Raw genomic sequence first — 13,347 nt, forward strand, 5'->3', positions numbered from 1 at the left:
ATGAATATAAAAGCTGATTTTCTGTTGACATAAGCATATTCAAATAATGTGAAGCCAATGAAACTCTAAAGTATAATTTGCCATGTGGTTTTTTTGGTAGATATCTTACCCAGCTAATCAGAGTAGAAGCTCCTTCATCCAGAGTCTCTAACAGTGGCACTAAAAGCTCATGATATGTCATATAGGACTCCTGACTGAATTTTTCTAAGAAATTAACTAGAATTGCACTATGCTGAGTTACTAAAGTGACAGCATTTGTGCTGTATAGATAATGTAAATTTACTCTTACCCTGTGTTCCATGATTTGTTTTCTGAACAAATGCTTCTTTTCTCCCTCTTGTTTGCTTTTGCTATCTTTTGGGATATCTTTGCATCTTTTCTTACATCAGTTATGTGTGGATAATAAGCCTATTTATTTTTATGCACAGGTTTGTAGAGGAAATATGTCAGTAGTGTATATTTATTTCTTGCCATATACTTAATAGTACATTGTCATTAAAGAAACAAATGTGCTGATTTGTGCTTGCTATGTAATGCTTGTGCTTCCTTTAAAGTAAAAGTCAAATGAAACATCTTGCCTGTAGCATTTATCTTTACTTATAACACACATTTTTATTCTTTAAAACTAGAAAATTATGTTGTGAGACCCACCTACAGGAAAGCAGTGTCTGTTCAGTTTATATTTCCTCCTATTCCCATCTGCTTATTTGTTGTTGTCATTTGCATGAGAACTAGAACTTTACCCTGAAGAGTTCACATGCTGCTACTGCTGCATCTTTCTGTACCGTCTTCCTAACCTGACCCAGCCTCACCCCTGGAGTAGGATGTGGGAGGAAAGCAGCAAGGTGAATTTTGGCTTTAAGACAACTTTATGTTTTTCTCCTTCTGGGACCAGCGGAAAAGTGGTCAGTCAAGAGCAGAAGCTTGAAAAGTCTTCAGTGAGCCCCTGTTTAAACCCCTGAAGATGAAAACCTGCTCCCTGGAAGGGAAGGAGCACTCGTGATCTCAGTAGCCTTGGCTCAGAGGTTGTGAAAGCCAGTGCACCATGGAAAGTGTCCTGCATTGATAGCTGCATCCAGAAGTTGTAAGAGTCAAAAACACTGAACCTGCTTTAGGAGATACAAATCATAAGAAATCTCAGGGAAACCTGCTACACAGATGACAAAAAAAAAACCTCATGGGCACATGCCACCAAACCCATAAAGCCAAAGGCAGTGATTTATGCCTGTGGCTGTACAGTGGCAGTGGCCACTGATCTCTGAGATCACAAATGTGCACACAGACTAAAATGATGAAGTTTGGGTGCTGTTGCCTCAAGGCTTCCTATGTAGTCAACACAGAGGGTCCTTCAAAGGGTTTCAGAGTCTTCACACTGGAAGCTGTCTGTCAGTCCCCTGAAGGAGCCCACTTGCTGCTGTGAAGACCAGGCTCCTAATTTAAATACCTAACCCTGAACATTGTGATTTGTCCAAAGGCTTCAGCCACCTTGGAAGTGAAGTTTTTCTGTTACAACTTACACTTAAAGCCAGACGGATAAGTGGCATCATTTCCTGGTACCATGGCAGCCAAAAGGATGATCAGTCTATAACTTATTTTGGAAAGTATCTTCTTTTAGCTTTATCTGGTTTTACTGAAGATTTGGTTAACTTCCATTTGGAATAAATGGCATGTTTTTTCTAGATCCTTAGGTGCTATATCCTGTCAGATGGAGTGTAATTTGGTCTACTCAGCATCCTGCAAGCTGTGATATTCTCTCACTTAAAGCACATACATTCATAAACTTATGAAATTACTTCCTCGCTTTGGAAAAAACAATTTCCTCCTAATAGTCCCTGATACATACACGTAAAAGGTCAAAAGGCTGTTGCATTAAAAAAAATAATTATATATTAGTTGTTTATACAACATAATGTATGCTTTTCCTGTGCTTGCTGACCCAAAACGCATGCTAAAATTAGGCTTCAGCCCACCAGAGAAAACAGAAGAATCCTTCCTGTCTTCATGAAGTCTTGGATAAGGCCCTAAGAATTTCTAATTCTGCACCTTTACTTGCATTTTTCCCTTCTCCTTTCCAGTTTCTCTCTTCTGTTAGGTCTCCACCGAGTGATCTATAGTAACTTCTACTGGTGCATTTGCTACTAACACTATTGCAACTTAAAAAATATAAGATGGTTACTAGAGAGGATGTAAAGACAGGTCAAGGTTGCATCCATTTGAATATTTTTGTGTTTCCTTTTAAACGTAGAAAGGTGGTCCTATCTTCTAAGTCTCAAAAGCTTAATTACCTCCCTACAGATTCTCTAAAAGGAAAAAATCCCAAGAATCCAGAGGTGGCAAAGGAAAAAGGTAATTAAAGTAGTTAAGAAATTCAGAACTAAATATCAGAACAGCTATTCAATGCTACAAACAGGTCTTGAATTGGAATATATGAGGATGAAAACAAAACCCATCCTGATTTGTGTCTAGATTACTTTATCCATGATACTATTTTAACATTTTTGCTGTACAGTTCCCCAGTAGGGTCCCTAGAAAGTACCTGGGCTTCTTTTAAATGCAGAGATTTGAATTTGCATCCTGGGGGAAGTAACTAAAATGTATTTTTGTACCATCTTTGGATGTTAGTCTGTCAAAAACAAGTTGTCTAACACCCTTGGTGGGGACATTCCTGCAGGGAACTAGACTAAATCTGGTCCACATGGCTATTGCTCAGTAATGTCGTTGACTGAGAGAGACTGGCTGAGGGCTACTGACAGATGCAGGTGTTTGAGGGGGACTGGTGCGTCAGGGGTTTTTCCTAATTTATTTGCAACATAGACACATACATCTCTGATATTTTCAATTGCAGGAGGCTGGCCTGCTAGCTGTGCACACAGAGGTCACCGATTGTTTGATAGTGTCCATTTGGAGAAAACCCTATTTGTTGCAATGTGATGTCTATTGAACACTAATGCGAAGAATTATAGGATTCACAAGGACTGATGACTCTCTGAAGAGTACTGAAATAGCTCAAAAATTTCAGGGAAATAGAATTTCAGGGCTAGCAGAACTGTGTATGGTTCCCAAGCTATAAAGGCATATCTGAGGTCCAAATTGTGGCAAAGTCCCATTTTTTTGGAAGCTGGAGATATTCAATGCAGTCCAGATAATGACTGGCACAGTGCAGGATACTGAATAGGCATACAATAAAGTGATGCACTTCTGGGAGGAACATATTATTCCTTGTGAAAGCTCCAGGGGAATGAAACCAGGGCACCACTTGGCGCTCAGGATTCTCCTCTTTGTGAGCATTGTCAGTCCATGTATCTCACCTGGGCACCACAACAAGGTCATAGTTTTCCTTTATTTGTGCTTAGCCAACTTCCAGATTTTCTTCTGTCCTGGGTCCTGTCTTGTCAGGTACAAGAAAAAGAGCACTAGAATATCAATAGTTTTTCCCATCTCCTTTAATATTTTGACATATACTGCAGAAAATTAAAGATAAAATTATGTTCTTGGACTATTCATTGTGACATAAAATATATAAATGTACATTAGAAGGTTGAACACTGCTCTTATTTTATACCCAGCTTGCCTGTGATTTTAAAAGGCTATATATATGCAGGAAGAAAAATCCTGTTCACAGGTAATACCCATATGGCCTCTTTGATATTAAAAGAATAATAGATTCCTAAATGAGTAACTGGTCCTTTTGTCAGTCCTGAATAAAGAAAACTCCCACTTACCTTTATCAGCAGCCTCTGGCTTTCAAGACTAGTATTCTTAATATTTTAATTGTATCAATGTGGATTAATTTTGTATTTGGGTTCAGCAAAAGAAAAATCCATTGATGCCAACTGCTCTATAGAATTGCTTTCCTCTTTGTAAGTTATTATTCTTCATTGCCTACTTGTGAGACAGCTTAAGAGTTTCCTCAAAATGCAAAACTAATGACATATTGAAGGCCTATTATTTTGCATATCCAAGTCTAAAAGGATGAATGAATGACCTCGTTGTTTTGTCCTGTTCTTTATTTCCGTGCTGTTAAATCCATTTAATTATCGCATCTTTTCTACTCTCTACATATCAAACTGTTTGACTTGCTTTCTTTTCAAGTGTCATTTTGTTTCTCTAACCTGACTTGCGATAAATGTTAAATGTTTCTTTCTAGATACTGGTAAAAGAAAAGATGTGAAGCCTCCAGCAGCCTTAAAGGAAAAGGGTAATGTCTTATCATTATGTGGTTGGGAAATAACCAGTCATCCTCATGAAAGGGTCTGCTGGTATCTCAGTGTAGTTTCAATCTATTTTGAATTACAGGTTTTTGGTGAAAAGGAACTAAACCTAGCTTCTTCTCAATTAATAGATCTGATATATTGAAAGGAGCAGAGTTTGACACGATTCAGAAATAATAAAATCATAACCCTTATTCTGAGGTTCTTTAACCGCTGTCTGACCTGCACAGCTCATATTGCATCTGGAATGCTGGTCTATTCTGAGTGAATCAGTAACAGAGCTGTTACTGAATTCACAAGACACGCTGAAATGATAGGCTGCACAGGAATTATTTGACCTGCAGAAACTTTGCCAGATAATTTAGTGGGAATTATTTTTGGTTTGCTTTCAAATTTTAAGTTGAGCCTTTTATTGAAGTAAACAGAAATTCTAATTCTTAACACATACCTCTTTTGCACATTTTGCTTGGTCTGTTGTTATGCATGTTTGTTATAGTACTGACGGACACAGTGTATATTTATATTACTAACTTTCTGCTTCCATTGTTGTGTTTGATATCTTTTCCAGACTCTTCAAAAGGAAAAGAAATGAAGACCTCAACTACAACTAAGGAAAAAGGTAACAATCCCAAGTTGAGCTGAGCCTTAGCATAAGATTTAGTTGAGAAAATAAATCCTTTGTGCAAGTATTCTCAAAAGAAATCCCAGTTTCTTCACTTAGCCATCCATAAATATCCTTGACTTGCATCCTCTGCGGCTCAACATTCTTTTTACCTGGGTGATAAATGAGAGATACATATGGGGCATCCAAGCAAGTTGTAGCAGTAGTACTTCATAGCCCCCAGAGTTAGGAGGACTTGTTATCTTCTTTCTTAATTTTGTCTTATTCTTTCTATTTAAAATTGTCATTTCAGATTGCATTTTACTTTTTTCTCTAACACATTATTTGACTGTGCTTTGGTCTCTCTTCTTACTTTGAAACATCAGCACTAGCCATCAAATAAAGATCAATTATAATGTATAGTACATTACCTCTTAAATACTAAGCATTTTTAGGCAGTCATAAAACTGTAACTGTAATTAACCAAATACTTTCAGGTTTATTTATTCATATCAACGAAATTCAAATAAAACTTAGTTTTACTTTGACACTATTTGCATATTGATTAAATACCACTTGCTCATTAGAAAGCAGTCTCTCAGGTTAAGTATGTAAATAATTTAACATGGATAAGAATATGTAATAACTTCCTAACTAATAACAGTCATTTGAGCCATGGGAATATAGTAGTCAATCTTAAAACCTTCCAGTCATTTTTGAAAACTACTTCAGATAATTGAATAATATTACTTCCTATCTTTAGATTTTCCATAAGGATCACTAGAAATAATGAGGCAATATTTTCTCTGATGAAGTTATGAAAGATAACATTTGCAAGTTTTTAAGTGCAGCTATTTCACATAGTCTATGTAGATAGTAAATAGCAGAATTGTAAAAATCAGCTATTACTTTGCACAGTGGTATCATTGTGAAGCGAAGTGAAGGCTTAAGTGCTACAAGAGGAACCAGGGCTTAATTAGTCTGAAACTCTTTGCAGTATTCAAAGCAGATGAACCTGGATTGATAGTCCAAGGTCAGGGACATTAGAAAAACAGGGGTGCATTATTGTACCATTTCTTTTAGTTCACTTTATTCAACAGGGAGTACTGAAGTACTGGCGGTTGGAGGCGTGTCTAGTGATTATTGGTTTAATACAACTTGGCTTTTATATTTTGAGCTTCAGGCACGCAAGGCCTATGGACTTCCTGCTAGGTTCTTGCAAACATATCTGTGAAACATAGGTAGGTTAATGAAGAGTTAAACATTGATTAGATCCTTAAGTATTTGACTATTGAGCTTCCCACTGAATTTCTTGTATAAGTTTTTACTTCAGCTCTCCATAAATATTTCAGGTTTGAAGACTGATTTATTTAAATTTAAGTGATAATAAAAGTAAAATACTATTTATTACAAAAGATCAAATACTATAAAGGAATAATACATGTCTGTAAGAGTTCTTTAGCTGAACTGATAATGAATTAACTTCAGTGAAGTGTCAAACCCCCACCCAACTATACAGAAAAATAAGTATTTAAAAAGGACTTAATTAACTCAATTTGATCAGCCAGTGAAACAACTGGTGAATAACAGCTCCTTTCAAGTTCTAAAACTGAGTTCTTTCAAGAAAGGACATGTTTAATTAAACACTGTAGAGTTTCACTGACTGCACGTGAAATCGTTTATGCTCAGTACATTTGAGAACAAAACTCAGTACACCAAAGAGATTTACCTCACTATCTCTTTTTTTTTTTTTAATAAAATGAAGTATTCTTCCCATTGTAGTTGATAGGACCAATGAAAGATTTTTCTTTATATTATAGCAGTAGAAAATATGAGCTATGTCCCCAGTGAACTTTCATATCACACAGAATTGTTCGACACAGGCTAACTTTTTTACCAATAGATTAAAACACTGTAAGATACATAAAAGATTCTGTGGTGTTGTATCATCTTACAGTCTTACAGTTTTCTACTTGTCAAGACACAAGAACCAAGATCTGAATGTTTAGTGCAGAGTATGCAGAGTTTAACTCCACTGCAGTACAAGGTCACATTAGAGACACCTGTGATTATTTTGATAAAGAACAATGGCTTGGATGAAGTCTGAACTAGAACTGGTTGTCTTTACAGTAACAACAGGATATTTGTGAGACCAGTGCCATAATTTAGTGGGGACTAATAGTGTTGAGTCTGCACAGGTGAGATGAGCAGCTTCCCAAGTGAGTTGAGCACTACTGGCTTCGGTTTTTCCTAGTGGCTAGCATGGGTCCTTGCACATCACCTGTGGATGTACTTGATGTCTTGCACAGCTCACTGAGAGCAACTGATATCGCACAGCAGTGGGAACATTTCTCTTTGTTGGCTCTATAAGAACTTACAAATATTTGAATTAGATGCTGTCAGACACATGATCAGGCCAACTGCCTCTCTTTAAGTCCTGAGTGTCTCAGTTAGGTCTGTAGAGTGATTGGTCTGAGCAGGACTACAGAACCCTCGAGGCCCCTGGAGCAAGACTGCAACAGGAAAGTGCAACTTGAGTGGGAATATCTCAAGTTGTATACATGTGTACAGTGACGCCACCTTAGTGTCTACAATAGGATTCAGTCATTTTCTAGTCACCGAAGTTCATGACACAGCAAATTTTAGACAAGCTCACTTTGAGGGCAGTTCAGCTCAGTGGCTGCAGGTTTTTAAAAATTGTTTGTCTTTTCTGTTCCATGTGACAGATCTTCATAAGCCATTTCTTAGCTGCTGGGATTCATAGGAATGCAGCACTTCCAAAAGCAAATACAACTAACTCAGTGACACTGAATATGTTTGACAAGACATTGACATTTTGTCAGAAGAGTGTAACCCCAATGCACAAAGTGGCTTTAAGCATCCATGTGAGATGCTGTGCTTCACTAAACCTCTCTTTCTTAACAATGATAAGTGACATGTCACATAGATCAGGCAGACAGTTTGAGAAAAGCCTCTGTAGGGAAAAGTGTTCCAGAAATTTTGTGGCCATTGCCCTGTAAAGAAGTGCAAACAGGAGGTCATCTTTATGAGCACCAGTACTTTTTTTAGCCAAGTGAGAGTACATAGGGAACTTCTTCAGTGGACATCTCAGTTTAAACTATCCAACCAAAAAACGCCTTGAGAAACAGCAGTAGTCAGATTAGCATTTGCCACTTTATAGAGATCTGTCAAATCTAGTGTAAATTGCATTTAAAGATATGGTCATAGCGTAACACCTTTGTTAAGATAAATACATTTTTGAAATGTGAAAGTTGAATTCACACAAGCTGGATATAGAATTGCAATAGAAAATCCTGAATAATAAAGAACCTAAGAGTAAGGTAGATATATTAGGTGTATAAAAATTGCAATATCAATTTTTCAAATGGTCCCTCCATTACAGAACCTCATTACTGAACATTGCTGATAAGAAATACTTCAAGAAAACATCAGAGCTTTAAAAGTCAGGCACTAAGATAATGACAGATATATAAATACCAAGACTGAGTCATAGTGGGAGGTATAAAATCCCCATTGTGAGTCAGCAATTCTCTGTAAAAAATCTTCAATAGACATAAAAAATAAGAGAAAAAGAACAGAAATAATATACATAATATGAATGAATACCATTTTATAAAAGGAAGGAGATAAAATTTTAATTCCAGAAAGCAGTTTATATAAATTAAAGATGAGGCATGTTTTATGGCAAGCTATGAAGTGTAACGTTGTCCAAATGGCTTGATACATGATTTTTTTAGTAATTTTTGGAAAATAGTCAAGCTTAATAAGTAGCACCTGCATATATATGAAGAAATATACATTCAGTAGTCAAAACAGGTTTGTAAATGAAAGTACATCTACTGATACTTAGGTTATTTCCTGGAGGCAGAGACTGCTACACGATGGGAGTCCTGGATCTCCAGAATAGCACTCTGAAAAGTCCTCTGAATGCATACCTATAAGTTTTTATTTATACATGCTTATGCAATAAAACAAAATTCCTGTTGCATTATATTATTGTTTCACATAATATTTGAGACCAGAAACCAGGCTTCTCTCTGGGACAGTGTGATTCTCAACAGCTCCCTCTGGCTCAGAATCAGGCTTCCTCTGATTTATTGCTATTTTATGGCCCAATTGCACTCTGTTCTGCACAGATCCAGTGAAAAACTGTCCCTCTCCAAAACCATTTCGCAGTCCCTCTGAAAAGTGAGATTGGCAAAGAGAGATTTGCACCCTCTGATGGGGCAGAGAGGTCAGACCCCTGGGTAGCTCTGCCCTGCTCCTTTTGTGATATTTTCAAAGAGAGATTTGTGCCTATCTTTAGGAGAGTGCTTGAATGAGTCCTCACGTGTTTTGGGTACCAGGTTTCATGGCCTCAGACAGGCGTGGGAGAAGTCAGTATTTCTGGTTCCTTAGTTGTCGATGAGAGGCTGGACCAGACTCCACACACAGTCAAAGGGGACTCAGGAGTGTGACCACTCTCTTACTGCCTCTACTCAGTGACTTTACAGGGGGGCTGATAATCCATATAGTGTGAATCCTGATAATCTGAAGCAGAACTCACGCACTTGTGTTGCTTTCATTCTAGACAATGTGCTTATGTATTCTCATTAAGGCATTTCTGGTAATAAAGAGTAAAACACTGTAAATTTTTTTGGGACTATCTAGTGAATTAGATTTTTCTTAGTAGGTCTGACAGCTATGGTTTACAGATTAGAACAAAAGGGATAGTCAGGTTATGCAGGGAGTTCAACCACAACATCTTCTTTGCCCATTAATAATAAAATGCATGAAGATAGTTGAATAAGAAGCTATTTCTCCAAACCTGTTAATTAAAACCTGGACCAGAGGAGGAAAAGGACAGAAAAGGTGTTTCCTGCTGAATGAGAATCATTCTAAACACAGACGCTCCAAACAATTCAAAGGCTAAATTCTCCTTTCTGTTTCTCACTATACTGGTTCTATCAAGTGTGGTTTCTTAACAAGATTAAAATTTCTCTTGATACGACTAAGACAAATTCTGAACTCAGAAAGACTGGAAGAGAGAGATAAAATACCTGTTCAGAAGACCTGAGAGAGAAAGACCACTTTATACAGTTCTTAAATATTTTAAAACAGTACCTACTTCTCAAGCTATGAACAGATGGGCAATTTATGGTGAGATGGGCAAAGATGGTATCAACTTAGTAAATGCCAGCTGCTTTGCTGTAGCTGCCTACATGAGGTGGTTTTCACTTCAGCATAACAGAATGCATACGAACAGTTATCAGAGAGTACCTGACAGAGGGATGAATGTGCATTTGATCTTGTTTTACCATAACTTCCATGTCTATAACCAAAATAAGTGTAAGAACTTAGACAAAACTTCCACCAACTTCACCTAAATCAGTAACTGCCTGTCTCACAGTGTCAGGGCAAATACAATATTTTAAATTGTTCTAGGGTTCTTCGGAGATTTAAAAATCAGTCAGAAAATTGGTGACATCATAATTAAAGTCAGAACAAAACCAAATATCTGGGAAATCATGTGACAGAGATCTAAGCTGCATGGTTTCTGCAAAAGGAAATTATGCCTTTGTAATAAGTATTTTGAATATCTTAATAAAGTAATAATCACAGCCTTTATGGGGTGGTTTAAATAGGGCTTTGGAAAGTTCCAGTATAAGAATTACTGCAGAAAATAAATAGCTGCTGCCTAAGAGGCTCAGTATTGAAGAAAATAAATATCTGATTAGGAAGCAGAGAGCAATTGATCCATTTTCATCTTGCAGCCCGTTTACAGAATAATTGCTTATGATTCCATGTCTGGACTCATGTTATATTCCTTAATTAACAGGAAAAGATAGAAATAGTAATGTAATGAATTTTTCAGTAGACATAATATTAGTTAAAGAATTCAGGATCAGAAGGGGCTGCTATACACTGAATTTACAAGGTGAATGGACAGCATGATGGGAATGAAAATTTAGAGTCAATAAATGGAATGTAATATATACTGGAGGAAAAATATTAAAGAAGAATTTATCTCTAAATTAACTACGTAAATTCAGGAAAGGACTTAAGTATTACTGCAGACAAGTCAGTGCATATAGTTTTCTAAGGTCATTGTGTAAATCAGACGCATCTTCTCTGGAGCGTTATGTACAGAATTCTTACCTGATAATATAGTACTGGAGCAGGCTAGGAAAGTGCAACAATAGTCTCATGGAAAGAGAAATGGGAAAGATTCAGATTACCTTTGAGATTAATTAGCACTATCATAACATTGAAGATCACAAATTTAAGTCAAGGGCTCTTCAAAAACACCACAGAGAAACTGGATATCTTTATGTAAATGTAGTTTTCATAGCCCAAATTTTCATAATTAATTATTGTAAATTTAGAAAGGGAGTTAAATTTCTTGTATCAGGATGGAAACCAATTGCTTGTTATAAGCAAGGTGAATTTAACAGGTGAATTTGTGGAAGAAATCACTTTGACAGTATTTACCTGTTCCTGGCTACTCCTGGGTAATAAAGCTACAGGGAATGGACTATTGTTGAGTAGAAAACAGCTTTTTCAAGATTTTTGTTGTTTTCAAGACTTTTTCAAGATTTCAGAAATGTTTCTGTTTGCTGAACAGCCAGAAACAAGTCCCTCAGAACCATCACTATCTATGGGATTAAAGGACTGCTGGTGACCTAGATTCAAGTTTCTGATACAAGTTAAAAACAATACAACGATCCTGAAGCTGATGGTTTTTTCCCCTTCCATGAAGTGTTTACTATATTGACACATTTTTGTGACCTTTCCACCACTGGAAATTTACCTTTGTTTCCCACCCCGCTGAAAAATTTTGGAATAAAGCGTGTCATAGGTCTAGTTCATAAAGGTACTATTTTCCCCCATTCCCAAAACATAAAAGATGTTGGTGCTCAGTTCTGGCTTCTAGAGCAGTTGTCAATCTGCATTCATGATCCCTGGAAATGGGAATAAACATATGGGTTAAACATATTTTGCTTCATATGATAACTATGTTAACTGGAAATGTATAATTGGATTTGAATAGGTCTAGGAAAGAAGACAGGTGGCGAAATGGAGTCACTGTGGTTTTAAGGCTGTTAATACAGTCCTTTTTGAACAGGTCTGTAGGTACAAATTCCTAATTCAAGAGCTAGATGATACCTCTCATTAGTACAGTGCAAATAAAGTCGGCTTAAGAATTTGTTCTTTCTCCAAATAATCAAGGTAGAAAAGAACACAGCCAAGAGCATCTCTCATATCTGAGCATCACATTTTCTACTACATCAGTAATTTATTTCATGTCCCTCCTTGCCGAGCTACAATATATTACTCATGTTTGTTCTCAACAGGTAATCTGGCTTTTTATCAGTTGTAGACCAAATTCCTTGGCTAATCTATCCATCTTTTTGCTGCATATCAGATACAAACACATTTCTCAGCTTCTGAAAGAGCAATGCAAATTATGGTGTTTGTGCTCTTTTTCATTTATTCCTTGTCATTTTAAGTTTGAATAGCAGGATTTGATCAGAGCAGTGCTATTGGCAACAGTAGTCGGAATGAGGTCTCTTCTGTCTCTTAAGATTTGTCGAGTATTTACAGTACATTCCCTCAGATAAACCGTGGCCAAGGTGAAAATTCAAATAGATGTCACAACAGGATATAATAGCATAATAACAGAAATATAGCTAGCCATAAATGCAGTGGCAGGCACAGACGGACCTTGCTCTGCCTGAGCTTGCCTTGGGACCAGAAGTATTGTCAGCCACATCCCATAAACTGGCAGGACTGAAGTCAGGAGGAGCCCAGAGGTGCAGTGCACGTTAACTTACAAGCCCTACACAGAGTCTTGATATTTGGGGTTTCTGATGATTTGGGAGTTCCTCCAACATGCTTCAAGTGGCAAGTATGCCTTTCGAAAGCCACTGAGGCTTCTATATCAGCTTCTGGGGGAAAAACACTAAATCGTCTGTAATGAAAGTTTTGTGAAAGGCGCACTTCACAGCTTTGATATCCACATCACCTATGAAAGCAAAGTGCTTGCAAAGAGGACCAGCTCCTGGAAACCTTGTGCTTAATTTTCACTAATTCTAGGCATAAAGACTTTTTTCCACTGCTGGGTACATTCTTGAGATAGTAAAAACTTATTTCATTTTCAAAGGAGAATAAGTGGCAGGAACCTTGAAAAATCTTTGAAATCGGAATCCTCTTTCTGCCACAGGCCATTGATAGATAGCATTTCAGTAATTTCAGGTTTAACCTTTTCCTTTTTGAGATGTTTTATCCAAATGTACTAACAGTTTGAAATAAAAGGACTTTTCATTTTAAGAACACTGAAGAGGCAGAAATCAGCACCCAAATCCAAAATGCAAACACCTGAAACCGTGCCTATTCCTGCCTTTGGCCTCATGACCCTTGATTTCTGTCCTGCACCGGGGCACATTCTCCAAAGGAAGGGCAAAACGCTGCTTCTGCTTGTTTCCTTTCCAGTTCCAGCGACACATCAGGTCTGTTCATACAGCCTGGTGACAT

At 37.1% G+C, this 13,347-nt stretch overlaps 1 protein-coding gene across 1 annotated transcript in view; it reads left to right on the forward strand.

Annotated features, from left to right (window-relative positions):
• TRDN (triadin) overlaps window positions 1-13,347 on the forward strand; it is a 229,340-nt gene that overhangs the window by 164,881 nt on the left and 51,112 nt on the right. The window contains exons 25-27 of the mRNA XM_063329689.1: window positions 2,296-2,346; window positions 4,148-4,198; window positions 4,780-4,830. Of these exons, the coding sequence (XP_063185759.1) occupies window positions 2,296-2,346; window positions 4,148-4,198; window positions 4,780-4,830 (153 nt within the window). The remainder of the gene's footprint in view (window positions 1-2,295; window positions 2,347-4,147; window positions 4,199-4,779; window positions 4,831-13,347) is intronic.

The sequence above is a fragment of the Chroicocephalus ridibundus genome, chromosome 3 (genome assembly GCF_963924245.1).
Source record: "Chroicocephalus ridibundus chromosome 3, bChrRid1.1, whole genome shotgun sequence".
Taxonomy (NCBI): domain Eukaryota; kingdom Metazoa; phylum Chordata; class Aves; order Charadriiformes; family Laridae; genus Chroicocephalus; species Chroicocephalus ridibundus.